Here is a 24,200-nt window from a genome sequence, read left to right on the forward strand (position 1 = left end):
GGTGCAGCACAACTCTTTCTTTGACCCTGGCTTGACCTCAAAAGCAACATCATATCCCTCTTCCAATTTTGCTTCTTGATAATTAGCTGCAAGGACGCTGTTTGGTTTCAAGGACGCGGGCTACTTCCCTCTGCACTGCGGCCTGGCTGATATACATGCCAGAGCCCTGTAGCACTTTTGTTGACTGCCATTCACATGGCGCTACATAAAGCAGCCAGTTAGCTCTGTGGTCTGTGCAGAAGAGTGCAGAGAGAAAGAGAGAGAGTCAAGCGGTGTGATTACATAAGGTTGGATAACAGGCTCACTGTGGGGCTACACACTCACTAGACAGTGTTGATGGAGTCTTTCACAGGCCTGATGGGGTGTTGATTAGGATGTGCTCACACACAAGGAGCAGATGCTGAAATGGATTCTAATGTGCTTTACTCTCTTTGTTTCTTGCTCTTTGCTTTACACTCATCCCTGCTTTCATCCCTGCCATTTCCCCCCTTCTTCCTTTGTTGCCCCTTCGGTTGTTTTCTTCACTGTGTGAACACCAAATCACATCCCATTCTCTCCTCGCCTCCTCCCCGCTTCCCCCTTTTCTTTTCACTGCTACTCTCCACTGATTTCCAGGTGCGGTGCGAGCCTCCAGCATCTTCCCCATCCTCAGTGTCATCCTGCTCTTCATGGGAGGCCTGTGTATAGCGGCCAGTGAGTTCTACAAGTCACGCCACAACATTATCCTTAGTGCAGGGATCTTCTTCGTGTCTGCAGGTGAGTCAAACACCCACAAAATAACACATATATTCACAAAATATGTATCTTGAAGTTGATCAGTTTTTATTGAACCACAGACTTACAACAGCCAATAAACACCATAGATATCCTGCGAAGATGTTTCACAATAAAAGCCTTTTAGTGATCCAGCTGACAAAAATCATCATCAAAATATATTTTGAACCCTAATTTTAGATGAACACTTTTCAGGCTTACAGTACGAACTGGCCCTGCTTTATGCCTCAATTTCGTTTAAAACATCACTTGAAAACACTTGCCACTGTCCTAAGGCTGTTTCCAGACTAAAACTTGTACTGCAGCTACAAGTCACTTCTTCTGTGGTCTTGCTTTCTTGTCTCTTCATCCTGTTGCTAGGCTATAGGCCACCCATTGGGATTCATCTCTAAAAATATGGTGTCCCTGACACACTTTCTGTCCGATCCATCTTTCCAGACACTCCATGTCCAATATTTCTCTGTGTGACTAAACTAACAAGTCAAAGCACATATGTGGATGTTTAATGGGCTGTAACACAGAACATAGCTCCCATATAGATTATTTTATACCTCATCCCATATTATCTGCATCAAGATCTAATTTGTGCTGTTTCTGACTCCAAGGGTAAAGAGTATTAGTCTGGTTTGAGGATCAGTACAATGTATACATGTACACATACACATATTTAGTTTGATATTCTGCATATTGCATTAACTTGGCTTTTTTGTCATTTCTCCTCCAACTCATTCCTCCATGAACTCTTTGCCTGTAACCCTAACCCTCGCTTCCTGTATGGCATCCATCCCACATCTCTTCAGGCCTGAGCAACATCATCGGGATCATTGTGTACATATCAGCCAACGCAGGGGATCCTTCAAAAAGCGACTCAAAGAAGAACAGCTACTCTTACGGCTGGTCCTTCTACTTCGGTGCCCTCTCCTTCATCATGGCTGAGATGGTCGGGGTCTTGGCCGTGCACATGTTCATCGACCGCCATCGACAGCTCAGAATAGGGGCGCGAGCAGCCGACTACCTCCAAGGCTCAGCCATAACACGGATCCCCAGCTACCGCTACCGCTACAGACGCCGCTCACGCTCCTCCTCCCGCTCCACAGACCCATCACATTCCCGCGACGCCTCACCAGTAGGCCTCAAGGGCTTCAGTGCGCTGCCATCCACAGAGATCTCCATGTACACGCTGCCCCGGGACACCCTCAAGTCCTCTGGCACGCCCACCGCCACCTACAACTCTGAGAGGGACCACAACTTCCTGCAAGTCCACAACTGCATCCAGAAGGACCTGAAAGACTCGAGCCACACCAACACAGCAAACCGCCGCACTACGCCGGTATGAGGGAGTCAACAGAGGCCAGGCCAATCCTGCAGAGAGCCAAGACCAGGAGACAGGGGGACCGCTGTGGGTGCAGTACACCCCTGGAGAAGATGGATTTCCATGTTTATAGACATTTGTTTTTTTTTGTTCAGCTGCATGACTTTTCCATCGCCATTGTTGAAAGAGTTTCAGCAACTCTGCTGTGTTCCAGGATTGAATGGCAGAAAAGTGAGAATGGGTCAGGCTGTCCGAGAGAGTGAGATCTGTCGTTTTTACGCAGGGTTTGTTCAGGAGGTCTGGGGCAGGGAAAGGGAGAGTGGAAGGGGTGGGCATTTATGAGTTAAAGAAGTGGTTTCATAATTTCATAGCCCTTCGGTTTGACAGTTTTGCCCCACAGCTTTGTTGGAGCAACAGGTCGAGCTCCCCCTCAGCCAGCCCAACGCTCAGATACACACCCCTTTTATTTACTGACTCATTGGTTCATTTTTTTGCATTAAAACTGTGAATTGTTACAGCTTGGGATTCAGTAAGAATTAGCCCAATCTGTAATCTCTAACAAAGGTACTATATATATGTATTACTTTTATAAATAAATTATTACGTTAAATAATCATGAGTTACAGACTTTACTGAAGCAAAAAAGAAAAAAAAACACAAGTTACTAAAACAAGTGCTGTTGGAAACATGAGAAAATGCTCTTTTAGTATCTGTTCATTTTGAGGTTGACTCAAGAGAAGGTCTATTAGACAGCAGCAGTACAGGGTGACCGACGTCACCAGAAGCAGACAGTTAAGAGTAGAATAATATCTGTTCTTTTAATTGAACCTTCTCGTCTTTTTCTCAGTCCCTGTTCACTTTCTTTTTAGGGGGGGAGGGGTCGTAGCGGGAGAGCTGAACCCCTCAACAGAAACAGCCAACAAAAGGGGTCACACTTCAAAAGTCTCCAAACACGACTTCTACGAAATAAAAAGGAAGGAGCAGAGGGGGAAGGAAAAGAAGAGGACGCCAAACACAAAGATAAAAACAAGTTAAATACGAAATAGTACAAGAGAAGCTAAGTGACTCACAATTTCAGAAATTAATGCATGCTATTAAATTGCAGCAAATCTGCTCTTCAGAAACTTAAGTTTTAAAGGTTAATAATTACAAGGGAAAAAGCAAAAGATGCTAAATTTTAAAGTATTAATGTTTTCATGTGTATTTTTCTTATATTTTCATTTTTTATTTATTTATTTACTTTATTTTATCCTAATGCGTTTGTGACACAAACCAAACTGTCTACATTGAACAAAACCGCTTTTTTAAATGGTTTGGTTGATTTCTTTATAAATATATAAATATATGTATGTAATTTATTTTTAAACTCACACAGCCTTAGTCATTTCTTTGTTTCTTTTTATTTTTAATGTGTTGTTCAAATTGAAAATGAAATCTTTAAAGGTGCCAAAACCGTATGATCCTATACTTGGATGCATCAAGTCCTGATGAATAAAATACAAACCCTAGGGGGAACAAATCACCATGTTTCACTGCGTGTCTCTAACACACACTTCAACTTATAGCACCTTTTTGTTTTCAGTACTAACACTTGTCTGTCTGTCACATAGTACACAGCAAACTGAAAAGCAGTTTGGTAGCTCCCAACTTTTTTGGTTTCTGGAAACTTAAAATGAAGCAGATTTCTATACTCTCAGATTGTTCCATTTGAATCATCTTAAGGGGCTCAAATGGGATGAACAAACCCAAAACAGCAAATCTCAGAAAACCAGCAATAAAGATAAGTTAGACAAATAATCTGAACCCAGTGTGCACTCGGTATTTTCAAAGCTTTCATGTTTTTTTTTTTTACTTCTTCAGTTGTTTTGTTTGCTAGTCAACATTTTCACTTGTTTTGTTCAAACCAAATAACTGTTTGCTGCTAAAGGGAAGAAGATACAGTTAGTATAGCTCCTGAAAAAGTGAGCTGACCTTCAGTTTAAGATTAACTACTTTTCCAAAACCTTATTTTATGTGACAGAAAAAAAAAAATGTTTTATTCATATCTCTTTAATCATCCAGTGACCCACTCAGCTTTATCTTGACCCCAACCTTGAGTCTTGGAATAAAGCACATATGGCACGGTGTGAGAGTGTGTGTGTGTTGGGGAAGAGGCTGAGAGTTACTGGTTTTCTCACCTCCCATCTGGAGACAAAGTTAAAAGTTTAGTTTAGAACCACTTTTTGTGGGAGGACATTTTTGCAAAATGAGGATGTACCTGGATGTGACTTCTTCAAGTGGCTGTTTAAAGTTAAGATTTTTATTATTAAGCATCAGGAACAACAACAGAATCAGGCTCAGGTAGGGTTATTGTTAAGGTAAGTGCTGGGAATAGACATGTACAGCGGTTATGAAGTTTAAGACACAGGTTTACTCCAACAAAATACAAACAAAGTCCTCCCCCAAACTCCATGAGTCAACATTCACACACACTGACAAGCTTAAAGAGGTATTAAAATAAGTTCTCTTTTCTAATTGGCAAAGGGTGCACCAATTTTAAATTGTTCACTACATCTCACCCTGGCTCAGCTTTTCACTCCAGTTTTGATTGTAGCATCTGAACAGATATTAACAGTTTTGTTTTTCAAAGAGGTCAGACGACGCAGCTGACAAACTTTTTAGAGACTGGCCTTCAGGGCCTCAATGAAACTAGGTTGTAACAAGGGTCTTCGTCTCATACAAAGATGTACAAATGTGGCTCCTCAGACGTGAGACACCATTTTAAATCCTGACGGCTTTCTAATCTTTGCTTACCTGGCCAGTCGCCACAGGAAGTTGGCAGACTGTCAATTGATGTCACACCTCCGTCCACCCCCAAGATCAATGTATCACTTAATCTGAAGCATCTCCAGACCTTTAAGGTTACGGGTATGTGGATAGCTGCATGAATGTGTGTCTGTGTGTGTGTGCTCTTCCATCTTTTTGAGAACCCATTTGATTATAATCCTGACAAGGACATGGCATAAAGAAATGCTTTTAGGAATTGTTTTAGGCTTGAAAAGCTGTTCAGACAATGAATATTTATGCAAAATAATGGCGACTATTGGCAACTTCACTCCAAAAAATATTGGCATCAGCTTTCATATGCCCATAAAAATAAAAGCTGAGTTGTCAGACATAAAACCCTGTGTTGCTCTGCTAAAACCCCAGCCTCAGAATGCCGTTGTAAAATGGTGATAACACACTGTAATCAACCAGTGGGAGCTGCAATCTAAAAATATCAGTACAGGCCTTCAAATGCTTGTATCAGACGAACCCCAATGTCGACATGACTGTGAGACTCTAAGTGGATTAATGAAGTCAGAAAATACACACAAACTTCCCAGCTATATAGATATGAGACCAAATTTAATGCATGCAAAGAACAAGAATATCTACATTGCTTTGTCAAAGAAAGCAGCTTATAACACTGTAAACACCAAAATGCACTACACCGTTTACTGAGTTGTGCTGTACAAATAGAGCTGTGTTTTTTTTACAGCAGTCAACATCTCTGTCTCTCTATCTTGGAAAAAGCAGCATGCGAGACACAGTTGCAGCATGTTTCCGAGATGGGGCACTCCTGAGAAAGAAATTTTCAATAACATCACCAGGTCTATTCTACTGGCTGTTTCCCTGTAAAGATAACACACAACACCTTTCTACCCTAGCGATCAAACGGCATTGCTTTCAGGGCCGAACATACTGCAGTGAGAGTGAAGAAGTACTCACATATGCTGCTGAAGCAGACATACAAAGCAGCTCTGTTTGTGAGACAACAAGGTCATTCATTCTTGAGTGTGTGTGTTTTATGCATGCATCGCTGAGCTGAGTGCAAAGAGAGAGATTGTCGAAGAAAAAGCCTAAATAAATAAAATCAAGGGATTCACAGTGTAAATAGAGTCCCACGTGATTGTATGTACAGTATGTATCTTCCTAAGTGTTTCACAAGTGTTGGACAAGTTTACAGGACAGCAGACTCATCAGGTAAGGGAGGGGAGAGAAAAGTTTCCATTAAAAAGTGCTGAAATCATGATTTGCCATTATCTGAGTTCACTGACAGAAGCTGCTCTCCATAAATATGAGGGAAAATATGTCAATGTAGCAGTTTAAAATGAATAGGGCTTTTTTTATGTATAGCCATTTTTGTTAATTCATGAGCAGGAATCACTTTACAAGTGTGTGTGTGTGTGTGTGTGTGTGTGCGTGTGCGTGTGTGTGTGTGCGTGTGTGTGCGTGTTGAGGAGGAGGCTGAGAGATACTGTTTTTCTCATAAAGCGGCACCTGGCCCCCTTGCAGCAGTCTGAATTTCACATTTTTAATATTTTTTAGGAATGAATCATTTTCAAAATGAATAAATCTGTCTTTTCCTCTCCTCTTCTCTTAGACATACCCTTCCCATCATGCCTCTTCGTCTTCTCACATAGCTTTGTCACCAAAACGCCTCATCATGTATTTCAATGTGAGATGCACCTGCAATCGGAGGCACATAAATGTACATACATCAACTCTGTTGTCAGGGCACAGAAATGTTAAGCAAATTTCTTCATCAACAGTTGAAAAATCAGTAATCGGTTAAATGTTCATTTATTTTTTAAATATACTGGTCATTTTTCCATAATAGTACCATTTTTAATCCCCGATGTGCTGAATTTAAAAAACCAAGCTACTTTAATTCTAAGTTAAAGAAAGCAAAATATTGACTTTTTCCATTGCTGTCAAACAATGATGAGACAAAGTCCAGCTGCTGGAAACACCGGTTCAGCTGGGACAGACGTCCTGGGAAGGCGCAGATCTTTTAACATTTAACACCACCAGTAAAATGTGATCTATACTCAAAGCAGGGAGGCGTCACTTAAATAGTTCATCACTTTACAATTGATTATGTTCGAATCATCTTTAATTAGAGGACTGCTCATCTCAAACATTTTCCCCAGAGCTACAGCGATGCTCTCTGCTTTCTGACACTCACGGCAATTAATCAATAATCAATTACAATGACATTCCTCACTCAGCCCTCATTTCTAATTTGAGGAGAGGCTGTTAATAAAACACTATTGTAATGTTCCTGTGCTGTAATTACAGAGGGCTTGCTATGTGATATATTCATTAGGAAATGTGGATTTTTAAAGTAATAACACAATAATACAGAATTATTATTTTTGCCAGTGATGCTCTGTATCTATAGCTGTGAAATCATTTTTGAAATTTTTTATAAACTACTGGAGAAAAGTAATGTAGCTGTGACGTTGTCTACTGCAGTATTATCCGTGTTGTGCCCAATTATAATGAAATAGGCACACAGTAAATGAACAAAACACCTACTGTTTTTGTGCTTTTAAGCTTGTATTTTCAAATTGCTTTACTTTTAGAAGAGAAGCATATTTAAGAAGTAACTAACATGACTCTGAACAAAGATATGATAACATCTCAGAGCCTGTGCAGTGGATGTTCTGCTTGACAACTGTGAAATTGTGAAAAACAAAAAAGTGCAACTAAAAAAAGCAAAACAATCACAAGAGTAAAAGGTGTTTTTGAAAGTGACATTAATCTGTGTAATGTTCCTCAGAGCTCCTGACAGGTTGTTTTACTGTGCAGTTGTGAGATGAAGAACCTTACCCTCCTCTTCCTCCAACTCCTTTTCCTCTGGCTTCACACCGCGGGGGAGCAGGAAGGAAGACGTACCCTTGAAGAGTCAGCGCTGTGTGGTTTTGGCAGGATAACGGATCTGGACACTGCACAGTGATGTCAGGGAGGGTCAGAGCTCCGGCTCCAGCGCTAATACCGATGATAGCTCCGCCCACAGCTGCAGCAGCGTGCAGCCAGAGTGGGGCCCCATAATGCTCAGAGGACAGATTTCCACACTCTGCTTGCTGGAGGGCACAAAATGTCATTTACTGGAAAAGGGACAAGAGAAATAGAGAGAGGACAGAGGAAACAGTAGTAACATATTAGAATTAAAGTGTTAATACTGATAATATAGCAAACATATTAACATATTAACACATACATGATGTATAGTGTTAATATGGAGTTGTGTTTTGTTTTGTTTTTTTGCCACATGATGGCTGTATATCTGCCATAGTATAACTCTGTTATAGCTCTGCTGCTGATAAACAGTGGAAAATCAAAACTGTGAACTGAAAGGAGGCAAAAAGCTCCAAGAGCTGATGGGAACTAAAGGGGTCAAGTGTTTCTTTTTATAAAACCAAATTTATCCTTTAAATTTAATTTCTGATTTTGAAGTAGCTTCAAAAGCAATGACCATAAAGTATCGCAACTCTCTGGACCAACTGTCCATCCTGGGTTCAGAGCATCTGAGGAGGATTAAGGCTGAAACCAGCAGCAGTTTCAAAATGATTTTACCATCAATCCAAATTGACTTTTGCCCAAAATGTCAGCTTTGTGTGTTTAAATCTCCACAAACAATGCACTTAAAGTCTCTTAAAAATTTCTTAAGCGTGATCTCCAGTTCAGCATTTTGGTCTCTTCTCTCCATCATTTGACACTTTGTACTACCTCCTCACCCTTTAATCGATTCACTCTTTCTCTCCCTACTCCCTCCCTCCGTCTCTCTCATTCCTGCTACAGCAATCAAAGTGTCAGTGCTGCGTGATCACAGAAGAGGTGGTCGGTAGGGAGGTGGAAGGCAGCCTGGTGGTGGTATGTGCTGGGGTGTGGTCACTGTAGGGGAGGCATCTGGGTGGATGGCAGGTTGAGGTGATGAGGCCTGAGGAACACACTGTGCCCTCCTGGCTGTGAATATTAAGAGCAAACACACTGACTCTCTCTGTGCCTGAGCTGGGCTTTGTGTCTCTGCCAGGCTGCAAAGTTACATAACCCCACATCAAACCAACTAATGACCTTTCTCTGACTTTACTGGACAGCGTTCTGGGACAGAGGAGAAAGCTCCCATGGGAGTCGTGCGGTCATTCGAAGCCTCCAAAGCAAAACTTTAAAGTCACTGAAAAGAGGCTGCGGCGGTCGACACTCATTCCCCACGGTTTACAGCTCAAGAAACCAAAACCTGAAATGTGTGTGGATTTCCGCACAGAGGAATGTTTATATTTTTCCTGCATGCAAACACTGAATTTGCATGTGCAAGCCTGTGTGCGTGCGTGTGTGTGTGTGTGTGTGTGTGTGTGTGTGTGTGTGTGTGGGTGTTAAAGAGAGAGAAATGAGCTCACCACAGGTTATTTTTGGGTTATGAGAGTTGTGTTGAGAACAGAAAGCTATAAACACAGTCAACCAACTGAAAATGAAAAAAAAAAAAATTATTGGAGCAAACATTGTTTGAAATGATATATTCACATCACCCCCGCTGTCATTTCCTAAATATATGGACCAAAGAGGAGTCAGAGCTGTGTCACTGCTGTTTTACATCTGAAGCTTTTAAACCCAGCTCTGAATAGAGGGCAGATTTTTTTAAACAGAGATAAAGAGGAGGAACTAAAGTAGCACACAAAGTGCTCTGGGATGTGTGAAGGAAATGGAGCGCTGCACTCTGCCCTCTGGTGGTGTGATGGGATAAAGGGTGCAGGACTGCTGCCTCCATCAGCTCTGGGAACGCCATGTCCACGAACGGGCCTGGAATACTGATGCCACAGTGCAGGGGTGCAGGAGCTGCAGTCTGGCAGACCCAAGAGAAACACTCATATTCAATGTCCTCTACGCAAAGTCGGACCTAAGAGGGCTTCATCTGTACAAAGCTTTAAGTCAGCGTTGTCTCTGACAAGAATATAGATATTTTTCACACTCAAACACAAAGCCCCCCCTCAAACAACATCTACATCATTTGAACCCTGACAGAAACAGTAAAAAATGACTTTGCTGGTGATTTCCACCTGTTTACATCTTGACTCCTGCCCAGTTCTTGTTAGAAAAAGTGTGAAATATAATTAAAATTTCACACCCTCTTGTTGGGAGTCTAGCCAAGGGAGGTCCATAAAAACACATCCTCCAGAAGCACAGGAAAACTATACATCCAAGCAACAGTCAGTATAACTGAAGCCTTCCCCACCAGCTCCTCCACCCTGCAGCAGCCTCTGGTGCGTTTGACTTCATCTTCTAAAAATTAAAAAAAACTTCCATCACGGCTATTAGTTGCTCATTTCATTATCAATCTGCAGATCCTATTTTCGATTAACCCATTAATTTATTTTCTCTAAGCTTTTGGCAGGAAACTGTGTCATACGAGCTGTTTGCTTGCTGTGGAGATGATTGAGACTATATGTTTTAAATCATGAATCAGTTAACAGACTGTGGTCACTTCAGCTCTGAATTCAACCCAGTGTAGGCAGAATAACAGGCCCTAACAGCAGTTAAGCAGTCAGATAGTCACTGTTGGATCAGTAGCAGCCTGTGGCCTCCGTCCTGTGTAATAATGGTCCTAAGTGTGTGGTCGTCCCCTCCAACAGTCTGTCCTCCTGTCAGACACCACGCCACAGCGCAGCCCAGCCACTTCCCTCACTCTGCAGGACAGCCCACCGCTGACTCTGTGCCAGCCGGCCGACAAGCGATGCCAGGAAGCACACACCAACACAAAGATGCACACAGCGACTTACATATACAAGCATCTGCACACATTCTCACACACTCACATAAATCAAATGCTTGGCCCTTCTCTCCGCTGTCCCAGCATGCACCCTGGTTACCTGGCTGCCGTCCTGCGAGCAACAGCTGCTAACTCAGGATGTATGATAGCACGCACGCACGCACACACACACACACAGCCACAGAATGTAAAACCACACACAAAAGAATACTGGTTTTACACACCCCTGGCTTTGATCAGAGTTTGTTTGAGAAGAATGGAGGACTGAACTGATGAGAAGAGGTGGCACAGCCTGTCACAGACAGAAGGAGAGTTGGCTTGATAACATGGATGGATCACTGGGTGCAGTTAGCATTTCCTATTGCAGGGTATCTGCAGGTTTCTAAGAGCTAGATTTAAGACTTTTTAAGACCTTTTTAATACCACGCAGAATGAAATTTAAGACCAATTTTGTAGAAATAAAATAAAACATCACACAATACAACCAATTCCCATAACACACTGTTTATTGTTATAAACTGTTTACACACCGTTTGGTTTATTGAGTAAAACAAAAATAAAATGCCAGGTGTTGTCCGACAGGTTTCTGCAGCCTCTTTGTGTTTTTCACACCGTATGTGGGTCTCCAAAGCTTTCATACCCATTGTTCCGAGTTTTACTTTTTTTTTTTTGCACAGCCTGCACCGGACCTCGAACACGTTGCCACTAACTGGACTTAACCACGGCGCAAAATTAGGGTTTTGTAACCAATTGTCATTAAATTTACATTTACCCATGGCAAAAGGGATAGATTTCATTTTAAGACCTTTGAAACGCAAATTTAAGACATTTTAATGCTAATTAAGGCCTTAATTTTATAATATGGAATTTAAGACCTTTTAAGGATCCGCGGACACCCTGGTAGTATTACCCTGCAGGGAATTTACTAAGTGAAGTATTTTACTTAGGTACAGCTTTGAGATATTTGTACATGAATGTCTTAGCAGTTCCTAAATTATGACATGGGAATAAATTAAACTCCAATTTATTTCAACATTATTTAAAATAACATAAAAGCTGCTTATTTCTACATGAAAATAAAGTTTTTCTCTTTTTGATGTTTGTTCAATGAGAAGTCAGGAAATTTGTAAGAAAATGGATCTAAAACATGCAACAGCCAACAAATTGCTGACTAGAGTTGAACTTCTGAGTAAACTCCACTGCAGTCGGCCCAGAAAAACACTGACAACAAGACAAAGCTGTGGCTCAGAGTGACACAGGGTTAAAGTTCAGTCTAATGGCTGCTTCAAATGCAAAACATCCTTCAAACAACAGGAGATAAAATGCCTTATACTGTGACACTCTCATCAGTTTCTCTTCTAACATTTCAGTTTTTACATTTAAAGAAAATCTGATCTGGTGACAGTTTTGTTGCTTTGTTAAGGCTCCACTTAGCTCAAAACACAGTATTATTCTAAAATATTCTGAGTTAACAACAAATCAAAGGAACAAATGAGGACAGGTGGCACCATCATTTTTACCATGATCTTTACACTGACTAGTTGAACCAATGAGTCCAAACCCACACTGTGAATGATATCTCTGAGTGTAGTCTTGGTGATTAGTTCCAATGATGGTTATGTTTCCTTTGGACAGAGCTCCAGTATGTGCTGCTGCAGAATGAACAGCAGTAATGAGGCCCAAAGGGCAGTGACATGTGCTTGTGAGCAGCAGATTACAGTTGAAATCCTGATCTGTCAGGATCAACTGTTGTTTTTTTTTAAAGAGATCGGAACAGCAGAACTAGAACACTAGAATGATGTTCTGTCCTTGGAACATTTGTGTCTAAGGAGCAGGATAGAACTCCACAGTCATTCCCCCATCAACGTTTGGAGAGGTAAGACTCCTGTGCAGCTGGGATAAAAACTGCTTTTTATTTATTGTTCTCTATGTAAAGAAAATTACTGGACTGTGTTGGGGAAGAAGGAAATTTAATTTCTCTGTTGTTCTCTCAAGGAAAATACTTTTTTCACCTGTTGAATTCCAGATAACTTTACATGTTATGTTAGATGGGCATCTTTTTCTGTAAACAGGAGAAACAAACACACATTTTGTCTTGTACCACAGTTTGAATTAGAAAAGGTGTCTTTACCTGTGTTGTATACAGAACTATTTTTCATATGATATTAAATGTAATGTCAATTATTCAATTTTAAATAATGCAAAATGCAAGTGTTGATTTACAAGTAATTCATAGCCACTTGCAGAATTTCCACACTTTAACTAGAAATACTGGATTTTTTTGGCTTTTAAGGTTAATCAATGTCATTTGTCAACATTCGTTCCAAAATGTTTCCACTAGAGGTAAAAATGCTCTGAAATCATATAAAGCTTCATAATGTGTTGCGTCCTTCTTTATTTTCATTATTTATGTCAATTAATGCAATATTTGATACATTTCCCAGAAATTTCAATGTTTTACTGTATGACACATTTTGTTTTACCAAATGACACAGTGCAATTGCAACATACACTACATAAATCTATTGATAACATAAATGTACATAAATCTGATATTGAATGAATATAATTCTGAACAACACAAAAGATACAAAAATGTCAACCTTTCATTCACTTTCTAACATTTTCTAACAATTTTATAATGTCCTTCATCTTACAAACAAAATGATAATACTTCTAAGTTTTAGCATTTTAGATTCAGTTCCTTAAGTAAAACAGTCCTCAAAGTTAATGAAGACAACTGCTGGTAAAATGATAAAACATTATTAAAAAAATCATTCAGTTTTCTCTTTGGCATATTTTTTAAAGACTAAAGATAAGCCTGTAAAAGTTTTTGCATGATTGACCTTTTAAAAACATTTTTAGTATCTACCGAACATTGTTCAGCAAAGATCTATTTCCTTAAATGTCATTTGGCAAAACAAAGATAAGAGGCCATTTTGAGCTATAATCTCATGGGTTTAGTTCAGTGACATGTGTTGACATCACTCAGAAGACCCCTGAAGACCAATGAAGTTGGAGGAAAGTTTAAAGTTTTCTCCTCAATTGAAGTTAATTTCACCTTTTCCAAGTGTGGTAGCGTGTGTCATAGATTTGGGTGTCATTCTACTAGAGTTTTACACGAGCGCATCAATAAACATATTACTGGATTTTACAACACACGACCTGTACCTGAGTTTTTCACATGCAAAAAGTCGGAAGTAAGGAGTGAGAGACCTTCGACTATACAAAGACCTCGCCGCTCCCACCCCCTGGGAAGGGGTCACCCTTTCCACTTGTGACCAGCCATAGGACAGAAAAGGTGAAAGAAGGAGAGAGATGAAAACGCCAGAGGAGGTGAAAGAACAACAAAAGGAGGAGAGGAGAGAGATGAAAACGCCAGAGGAGGTGAAAGAACAACAAAAGGAGGAGGACAAAGCAATGCAGAAGAGGGAGAAAAAGGAGAAACAAGGACCGGAGCAGTATAGGGAGGACATGGACAGAAGAAAAAAAGCAGTCCTAGAGAGAATAGAGAGAACAAACACTAATGTCACTCTGTGGATACATATTTATGCCTTGTGGCTCAGTTTTAAAAGAAACAGGCTTGAAAAGGACCTGGAGTACCATCGTAAAATGAGGAGCTACATCACCTTATGTAAGAAAATCAACTTACAATTTCTCACATACAGTTTCATAGACATATGCATTGTCTCCTACTCACACACTTTGAACTACATATTACAAAGTCTGAGATCTTAGATTATTTGGTCCCTGCTATTAATATAGAAAATGAATTCACCTTAATTATGCTCTGTATTATGCTATCCTCAGTATGTGGTTTCTGTGTACTTTAATGCTGAGAGGAAGTGACAGGACAACATGTTTTCATGTTACTTAATAATACAAATGGTGTCTGTTGACTCTGTCGCTGGTGTACAAGTGCACTACAGAATGACCCCTTCTTTTACTTTCAGTTGAACTTGGGCCCCCTCACTACAACTACAGCGAACTGAGGAAGCATCATAATAAAATGAAGAAGGTGAGGGAGAAAATAGAGAAAATAAACATCGACTGGAACATCTTAATGGAAAGGATTGAAGATCACAAAGTGCTAAGAAGCAAAAAGAGACTGGAAAAGAGTCAAAGGAAGGTATGTTGCAACCCCCCCAAAAATACAGTATGTGCAGTATGTGCCAGAATATTAATCGATCAGGCAATTGTGTGACAATTGCCTAATTTAAAAAAAAAGTTTAAAAAAAAAGTAAAAAAGAATAAAATTAAAATGAGAGAAGCAAATCAAATAAGTAAAAAAAAAAACAAAAAAAGCAACCACCAGAAAGTTTCTAACATCCTAGATGTTTGCTTCAGAAGATAGATTTAAAGTAAATAGAGTAACGTTGACCATGACCTGGATGACTGAAAATCTCCACAGAAGTGTGAAGTCTTAAAAATAGATGTAAAGACAGTATTACTCACTAGGACGTCTGGAACAAGTCCTAGCCCTGTTGGAGAATCTGCATGTCACTCACATTTCAGTCGGTTCACTATTTTTCCCAGTCCAGGCCTGAATCCAACATGCAGTTCAACACCATTAAAGTGTGGATGAAGTTCAGGTTTTAGAGCTCGATCCAAATGTGTGTCAGAGCATAGCACCACAGAGCAAATACCTCAGTGTCAAATCTACTGGCTGTCAGAAAAATATATGAAGACTCCTCCTATTAGGTCCAGTCTCATGTCTGGCCACTAAGAATGGAACTATAATTTAAGATCATAGTTTTGGGGGGGCAGAAGACACTGAATGTTCATTAGAGGACAATGAGCGGGCTGAAGTCTGACATGTAGATCCCCTTCAATCTTTCTATTTTCTTTATCATAGAAACATGGTTGGACCTACAGGTTTTAACATCTGGTATTAGATTAAATGACAATATATTTTGTTGAAGTTAAACTGTTTACCCTTCAGCAAACCAAAATAAATGAATGCTAATGTCAGCTGAAGGTACATTTTTGAAGCTGTCAAACAGTGTAATTAATCTTCACTCCCTATATGACAGAAACACCAAGGAAAACATTTTTCTGTCATTGATAAGACTTTTAATTCCATAAAGGTCCAATTAAAGTGATAAACTTCACTTCACAAAGTGGAGATTCTCAGTCATCCAGGTCATGGTCTTCCCAGAAGTGCTATTTGTTGGCACCTGGACTACTCTGAGGCGTTTCACCTCTCATCCGAGAGGCTTCTTCAGTTCTGACCGACCGGTGCTGACTCCCAGGCGTTTAGCCTCTTGGAGTCGTTAGCACCCTGAGGGCCAGGGAGGTCGCACATGAGTCACTGTTCCACCCGACCATCACGTGTGTTGACAGAGTCACACAAGTTAAGAGAAGGATCCAGCTGCAGACCTCATGTTTCCAGGTCTCTTACCCAGACTTGAGGCCCATCACTTCAGGGTACAGGGTACGCCACTTCTTTTCTGGCAAAAGCTACTTTCATGGTTAATTTCAGTGGTATTCCTTTGCCAGAGATGGTAACTATGTCTTCTGGCTCTTATCACTTTAAGTCTGTGAAATTTACACAGTCTGTATGAGGGAGAGTGTTCAGAGACAGAGCGGGCAGGAGGCTGTAGCCAGACTGGGAAGCCTGCCATGGGGCTGATAGTCCGTATGAGGGAGGGTGATGAGAGACAGAGCGGGCTGGAGGCTGTAGCCAGCCTGGGAAGCCTGCCATGGGGCTGGTAGTCCGTATGAGGGAGGGTGATGAGAGACAGAGCGGGCTGGAGGCTGTAGCCAGCCTGGGAAGCCTGCCATGGGACTGATAGTCCGTATGAGGGAGGGTGATGAGAGACAGAGCGGGCTGGAGGCTGTAGCCAGCCTGGGAAGCCTGCCATGGGGCTGATAGTCCGTATGAGGGAGGGTGATGAGAGATAGAGCGGGTTGGAGGCTGTAGCCAGCCTGGGAAGCCTGCCATGGGGCTGGTAGTCCGTATGAGGGAGGGTGTTCAGAGACAGAGCGGGCTGGAGGCTGTAGCCAGACTGGGAAGCCTGCCATGGGGCTGGTAGTCCGTATGAGGGAGGGTGTTCAGAGACAGAGCGGGCTGGAGGCTGTAGCCAGCCTGGGAAGCCTGCCATGGGGCTGATAGTCCGTATGAGGGAGGGTGTTCAGAAACAGAGCGGGCTGGAGGCTGTAGCCAGCCTGGGAAGCCTGCCATGGGGCTGGTAGTCCGTATGAGGGAGGGTGTTCAGAGACAGAGCGGGCTGGAGGCTGTAGCCAGCCTGGGAAGCCTGCCATGGGGCTGATAGTCCGTATGAGGGAGGGTGTTCAGAGACAGAGCGGGCTGGAGGCTGTAGCCAGCCTGGGAAGCCTGCCATGGGGCTGGTAGTCCGTATGAGGGAGGGTGTTCAGAGACAGAGCGGGCTGGAGGCTGTAGCCAGCCTGGGAAGCCTGCCATGGGGCTGGTAGTCCGTATGAGGGAGGGTGTTCAGAGACAGAGCGGGCTGGAGGCTGTAGCCAGCCTGGGAAGCCTGCCATGGGATTGTTTTTGTTTTTTTACAAATGACGTACTTTACGTATGGGGACCCAGAAGTGGTGCACCTTATTACTGGGAATTGTAGCATGGCAGACAGACGGACAGACAGGCAGACTGACAGACAGAGACACAGGCAGAAAGACAGACCGACAGACAAATCAAAAGAGAGAGACTCACAACAAAGACAGATGGACAGACAAATGAACATACAGAGAGACACAAAGAAAGACAGACAAAGATAGAGACACAGATAGACAAACGGATGGACAAATGGACAAAGACACATACAGGGAGATGGACAGACAAAGACAGACAGACAAAGAGATGGACAGATAGAAGGACACAGATGGATGTATGGACAGACAGACAGACAAAAACACTTATAAACAGAAGAACGGACAAGCGAGAGACATGAACAGACAGACAGGACAGACTGATGGACGGACAAAAACATAAACAGAAGAACAGACAAGCGAGAGACATGAACAGACAGACAGGACAGACTGATGGACGGACAAAAACATAAACAAGAACAGACAAGCGAGAGACATGAACAGACAGACAGGACAGGCTTATGGACAGACAAAAACATAAACACAAGAACAGACAAGCGAGAGACATGAACAGACAGACAGGACAGACTGATGGACGGACAAAAACATAAACAGAAGAACAGACAAGCGAGAGACATGAACAGACAGACAGGACAGACTTATGGACAGACAAAAACATAAACAAGAACAGACAAGCGAGAGACATGAACAGACAGACAGGACAGACTGATGGACAGACTGATGGACAGGCAAACAGACTAACTCTATTTTCAGAGGTGAGGACGTCACTTCCAATGATGTCAAAACCTCAAGTCAACATGTCACTACTTTTAGTGTCTGATTGTTATTTCTTTTGAAGAGAGGGTAACTGTCTGGCACAGTGGAAAGTGGTTAGCACTGTCGCGTCACATCAAGAAGGTTCTGGGTTCAAACCTGGAACTTCCTGTTGAATCTATATGGGTTTACATGGGTTTTTTTCCTCCCACATTTCAAACACATGCATGTTAGGTTGGTTGGTGACTCTAAATTGCCCATAGGTGTGAATGTGACAGACCTCTGATCTATCCAGGGGGGACCTGCCTCTCACCCAGTGCATGCTGGGATTGGCTCCAGCCCTCCCGCGATCCTCTACAGGAATAGCGGTGTAGATGATGGATGGATGAATGATAACTCGTGTTCTGTAAACAAATCTGCTAAAAGTGAAAGCCTATTTCATTCTGCGTAACAAATACGCGAAAGGATTTCAAATTGATTTCAAGATGAAAATAAAATCTTCTTTATGGGGTCGGTTAGATTTCATTTTAAGACCTAATGCTAATTAAGGCCTTAGTTTTATAATATGGAATTTAAGACTTTTTAAGGATCCGCGGACACCCTGTATTGGAAAGTCTATCAAATATACATAAGCTCAAGCAAAATAAGCAGAGTTGCTTGAAAAGCAAACATGACTAGAAAGTCCAGAAAAGTAACCACAGGCACAAAACAGCCTCTAAATGTTTTAAAGCAACAACAAAACTGACACCAAACAACTGTAAAATAACCAAAGATAGATGCACAACAACTACAAAATGACAAAAACGGGGGTCATAAGACAGCACCTGCCGGCCTGCCTCACCTCACCTAAACAGGATGACGGGAGCAATTATTGGCATCATTCTGGACCGTTAACTGTCACACCTATCAGGGAGAAGGGCATTATGTAAAGCAGCGCTCTGTGGGCACTTTGGACTGCGGCTCTGCTTGTGCTGCAGCAGGGCAGGGGTCAGAGCCTCTGGATATTGTTATGTAACAGCAGGATCGTCTCCATGACTGTCCTCTAGCCACAGTGACAGGGCCTCACCCTGCTTCCTCCTCCAGCTCCTTCTGCGTGTACATGTTCTTCTTTTTAGGGTTCAGTTTATCTCAAGTGTCCTTTAGAGAATATTTTCTCTGCACTGTAAAACTGCCTTGGTAGAGAAAAAAGGCAAATTCCTGAAACGTTGCTCAGCAGAAAACAATTGTCCTTCAACCCCCTCGACTGCAGGTTAATGGGAAATAGCTGGGACCTTGAAGATCCTTTGAGAAAATCCACATTTCTGCAAAGAGGGCTGAATATTATGCAGAGATGTTTCAGAGAGGAGTTTTGTGGGACATCTAAATGGCCCGTGGAGGCCTCTCAGGGTCTTCCTCATTACCTGCTGAAGTGGAGGTTTTAGTTTTGGCAGTGATGAGTCAGAATGGATGATGTTGGGGCTTAATTACTGTACTGTGACTGCTGGAGATCTGATGTCAGCCAAATACAAGGCTTACAGCTCAAGGACACATATAGCCAGTTGAAACATGCAATGTTAGCTAAACCATGGGTCTTGCTGTCCATCAGTTCTGCATAGGTGGCTGCTCTCATCATAGCTGACACCAACCTTTCAACTGCAGCACAGGAGACTGTGCTTACAGGCTGATCCCATTTAACAAGCTCAGTGGGCAGATAAAACCAGCAGTGGACTGTAACCAAAGTACACTCAGATACAAATCTGAAGTACTTTATCCTGCCATTGAGTATTTCCATTTCTTCACATTTCACAGGGAAGGACTGTACTTCTTACACTACATTTACCATCACTGTAATTTAAATTTTACACATTAGAAATTACCCCAAGTTTGAATGATTTAATAGACCTACAGAAGACCAACGTTTAAACATCACCTACCTTGTTTCAAAATGTTTTGTTTCTGTATCTTAAACTGAACTTCATGTTCAGCTTCATTTAACTTGGAATGTGTATGCTCATCACATTTCTAATGGATGTTGTGCAATAGTATGTGAGCATTTCTTGCTCGAAGAATGACATACTGCTCATGGGCAGACATGCTCAATCAATGAGCTGTGATTTAAAACAACATGCACTATATCTACCTAAAACCCAGAACCTTCCATAATTTTACAGAAGAGTTTACCCTAAACAACTACTGTACGAGTAACAACATAACATCTGTTTTTTGGTTTGTTGTTTTTTTTTTTATTAAACTGCATAACAGAGTGATGGTGACAGTCAAAGCAGCACAGATGCCTGCAGACAGGGACTTTAAGCAGTCTCTTCCTTGGTAATGCGATCCTTCTTGAGTGGTCCCTTTAGAGAGGAAAAAAAACAAAACAAAAACAAATCAGCTGGTTGCCAATACTCTAGTCTGCTGCTGGTTCAGAGCAGCCTGTGTTCCCAGAGAGTGAACAGGGAGCGAGCACAAACAGGCACTGCTCCCCTGCCTCACTGGAGCTCACTGTGGCACTGGAATGGAACCCAGAGTTCACACTGAGGACTGAACCAGGTTACGAACAGTGCAGGGTCAAAAAGCAGGTAGAACATCTGATAGTATGCAGGTCTTGACTTTAAAATTAGTTAACTTCTTGACTAACTTATCCTGAATTATGAGCCAACAAAATCTCTCTCACACACAAAAAAAAAATAATAATAATAATAATAATAATAGAAACCCTATAGCTTCAAGTACAAAGTCTTACCATGAATGCTTTCTTTTCCTGCACAGTCTGGAAACGGCCGTGACCAAACTTGGAGGTGGTGTCGATAAACTTGAGGTCGATCTTCTCCAAAGCACGACGACTGGTCTGCACCAACAGGGACTGGAAAAAGGCAAAAGGAGACCAATTAGGACCAGATGCAGATATGTACAACTGCATTACACAGTGCTTCAATAAGTCAGATATATTCATATTACACCCATATAGTAAAGTGCAGACTTAAAATGCCTCCATACATTGGAAAGAGCACAACTTAAAAACTGCTTAAAGGAAACAGCAGTAAATGTCTTTGCACTTGGTCCTCACCTTACGCAGAGTCAGCACCCTCTTCTTGGTTCCCACCACACATCCCTTCACCATGACAAAGTCATTTGTCACTTCTCCATAGTGGACAAATCCACCCTTTTGAGAAAAGGAAGAGTCATGTTTTACTTCTACGTGGGATGACAGGAGCTAATGCACAGGCTGCATGAACGTTACTTACCAGAGGGTTGATGCTCTTGTTGGACAGATCGTACTCAGTGGATGCATTGTTCTTCACCAGCTTTCCGTCCTTGGTGTGGTAGCCCTGGCCAATCTTGTAAATCTTCTTGTTGATCTCTGTCCGGTGGTGGTAACCCTTCTGACCGGCACGGGCCACAGAGAAAGCCACACGGGCAGGATGCCAGGCACCGATACAGGCCACCTTGCGCAGACCACGATGGGTTTTGCGAGGAAGTTTCTTTGTGTGCCAGCGGCTGGTGACACCTATAAGTTGAGAGATATTCATTAAGAGTGAAAATGAAAATTCAGATTTAACCAGAGGGTATTGTGATGGTCTGAGGAAAATCCTAAAACAAAACTTACTCCAGTCAAAATCTGGGACACATGAACTGCAACTTACCCTTGTAGCCATGACCCTTGGTGACACCAATCACATCGATCATCTCGTCCTGGGTGAAGACGGTGTTGACAGGCACGGCCTGCTCCAGCTTCTCACGGGCCCAGTCCACCTTATCAGAGATGGTCCCTCCATTGAGCTGTATCTCCATGAGGTGAGACTTCTTCTGCCTCAGGGGCAGCAGACGCATCTACACACACACACACAAAAAAGGTCACAATGGCGAATACATCCAAAACTTCATGTTTAAGGATCAGCTGTGCAGTCTCAGAAGGAAGGCAGCATGGATGATATCCTCATAAGTCTCGGGCGCCATGCCTGACGCAAGTTCCGTGGTCTCATCACTGACAGACAAGCGGGACACTAAACAACATATAAAACTAACCTGTGTGTGGACAATGACACGGATGACCTGGCAGTACTTCTTCATGGCAGCAAAGTCCTTCTCCAGCTGCTTCTTGCCCTCCTCATCCTGCCATTTCTTGCAGTACTTGGTAAAAGCCTTCTTCTTGGACTTGTACCTGAGAGCATGCAGCAGAGCAAGAGGAGAGAGGACACATAGGTTGGCACAGGTCCTTCATAACCCCAGAGGGTCAGCGGAAGAACACAGTGCATAGCTGCTTGCCCATCCTCAACATGGGCAAGGAGGGCCACATCAGCTGTCAAGATTTCGGCTCATGGCACAGTTTCTAAGAAGCACTTTCCACTGGCCAGAGGAGCCCGGAGCTCATCAGGGCACGTGGCGCCTGAGCGGAGCTGCCACAGGGGCCACCGTGATGTTAGACTCAAACTGGGGAACTAACATCTGCTTCAAGCACATTACATTCAAGCTTAGACCACCAGTTTAGGTAGCATCTCACCAGTTCTTGTAGAATCGACGCTTGCACTCATCACTGATGTGCTCAGCGAAGATGGTCTTGAAGGATCGCAGGCCGCGAGGGGTGCTGACATAACCCACAACTCCGACCACGATCATGGGAGGCGTCTCCACAATGGTCACAGCCTCAACCACCTCCTTCTTGTTCACCTCTGCACAAGAGAAGATCAGTCAGGCCTTGCATAGGTAATACGCTGGATTTTTCAGTTATTCAACAGCACTTTCTCACGGTAAGGACTGCGCTCAGTACTCGACATTCAGCAAGGGGTTTGAACCCATTCTGTCCGCCCGTCGAGAGTCTCATCACAGGCAGAACACCACAGCTTACAACAACCTTTTCCACATCAGAATTTTATTCATAAGAAAATTCCCTAAATGTAATACAATTATTTTTAATGTTATACATTTTTTTCATACTTTGCTGAGCAAAAACATCTATTGAAAAGGGATCTTTTGTTTTATTGGTCAATATAAATATACACAATATTATAATCCAATAACCTACAAGTTTAAAACATGCAAGTCCAGGTTTCCACTCACTTGAACCGGGTCTGTCGACCTCACGGACAATGTGCGTCATGCCGGCCTTGTAGCCCAGGAAGGCGGTAAGATGGACGGGTTTGCTGGGGTCATCCTTGGGGAAGCTCTTGGCCTTACCGCGGTGACGACGGCTCCTTTTGCGGGGCAGGAAGCCCAGGGATCCGTGGCGCGGAGCCGAAAACTTACGGTGAGACTGTGGAGAGGAATAAACTGTTAGCAGGGCCAAACCCGAAGAAAATCACTAAGCTCAGGAGCTGCTAAAACCACCGGATGCTGGAGAGCTGATCCGCAGTTGATATATAATGGGCACAAAACATCATAAGGCTAAATATCACGCAGAATGAATTCACATCTACTGGCTGTACATAGTTTAGCCACGTTGTTAGCATAGCTAGCCACCTCCAATATCCGCGCTGTAGACTGTTATAACTAAGCTACAGCGCTTCACGGAGATTTCACCAGGGTTTTCAGATTTTAGTAGCCAGACCACACGTGAATATAACCCAAGTTTACAGCGCGGCCTCCGGTCAAGCAGCCATTTTGGACCGCGAGTCACCGGCATGGTTGTGCATGCACTCCGGAACACAAGGATTGGAATAAAGTACTACTCAAATTTAAACTCCACTTTTACAGAAAATATCTATGAATGCTATGTCAGTTAGTGAAATAAATCAGATGTTGCGGATGCTTCAGATAACAGGTGGATTACGAACAGCAGTGTCCGCTATGTTCAGAGCACACTCACCATTTTGTCTCCAATCCGATTTCGAAGAGACCCGAACGAGGGAAAACCCGCTATATATATGGGAAACCAAATATCGCGGGAGTCAGCGTTACTATCACTGGTGAAACCCCGCCCCCCGGTGCGTCACACAGTCGATGTAGTTATTCAACTACTAGATGTCGCTCTTTACGTAAACATACTAAATGTGATTAAATCGCAAAGCTAAAGTATTAAAACAGTTTTTGTATTTATAACTGTCTTAGAATAAATTGTTAAAAATGTATCTTCAGACAAATGTATTTCTATATTTTTAAAAATATTTTGGTATTGTTGGTAATATATTTCAGGTACATTTACACATCCTATGTTTTTCCTGCATGTGTAGTTGTATTTGACTGGAAATAAAACATTACACGTTCTAATTACCCTGTTGTGCCAAGCAAGTTTGCTTA

General features: G+C 42.4%; 2 protein-coding genes and 2 non-coding genes across 4 annotated transcripts in view; 1 reads left to right on the forward strand and 3 right to left on the reverse strand.

The window, feature by feature from the left end:
* cacng2a (calcium channel, voltage-dependent, gamma subunit 2a) overlaps positions 1-2,110 on the forward strand; it is a 52,101-nt gene extending 49,991 nt beyond the window's left edge. Inside the window, exons 3-4 of the mRNA XM_026325394.1 lie at positions 616-756; positions 1,575-2,110. Coding sequence (XP_026181179.1) covers positions 616-756; positions 1,575-2,110 — 677 coding nt within the window. The remainder of the gene's footprint in view (positions 1-615; positions 757-1,574) is intronic.
* Positions 2,111-20,200: 18,090 nt separating this feature from the next.
* rpl3 (ribosomal protein L3) lies at positions 20,201-23,814 on the reverse strand. The gene is made up of 9 exons (XM_026325872.1): positions 23,770-23,814; positions 23,025-23,217; positions 22,468-22,636; positions 21,993-22,128; positions 21,611-21,797; positions 21,212-21,474; positions 21,034-21,129; positions 20,710-20,829; positions 20,201-20,320 (listed from the first exon to the last, which is right to left on the reverse strand). Exons 1-9 carry the CDS (start codon positions 23,770-23,772, stop codon positions 20,276-20,278), a joined length of 1,212 nt encoding a protein of 403 aa, XP_026181657.1. The 5' UTR covers positions 23,773-23,814; the 3' UTR covers positions 20,201-20,275.
* Positions 20,400-20,532, reverse strand: LOC113141724 (small nucleolar RNA SNORA54). Its single transcript, XR_003296800.1, has one exon. It is a non-coding gene; the product is annotated as a small nucleolar RNA SNORA54 (small nucleolar RNA).
* LOC113141726 (small nucleolar RNA U83B) lies at positions 21,867-21,960 on the reverse strand. Its single transcript, XR_003296802.1, has one exon. It is a non-coding gene; the product is annotated as a small nucleolar RNA U83B (small nucleolar RNA).
* Positions 23,815-24,200: the final 386 nt, after the last annotated feature.

This window comes from Mastacembelus armatus, chromosome 8, assembly GCF_900324485.2.
Source record: "Mastacembelus armatus chromosome 8, fMasArm1.2, whole genome shotgun sequence".
Lineage (NCBI taxonomy): Eukaryota > Metazoa > Chordata > Actinopteri > Synbranchiformes > Mastacembelidae > Mastacembelus > Mastacembelus armatus.

Bases quoted from the DNA above. Each gene is read 5' to 3' on its own strand.
- rpl3 (XM_026325872.1), bottom strand. The intron at 21,475-21,610 runs GTAAGTTGCAGT...CTCAACTTATAG, and splicing joins CAAGGGTCATGGCTACAAGG to GTGTCACCAGCCGCTGGCAC. The intron at 20,321-20,709 runs GTAAGACTTTGT...TCCTCTCTAAAG, and splicing joins AGGAAAAGAAAGCATTCATG to GGACCACTCAAGAAGGATCG.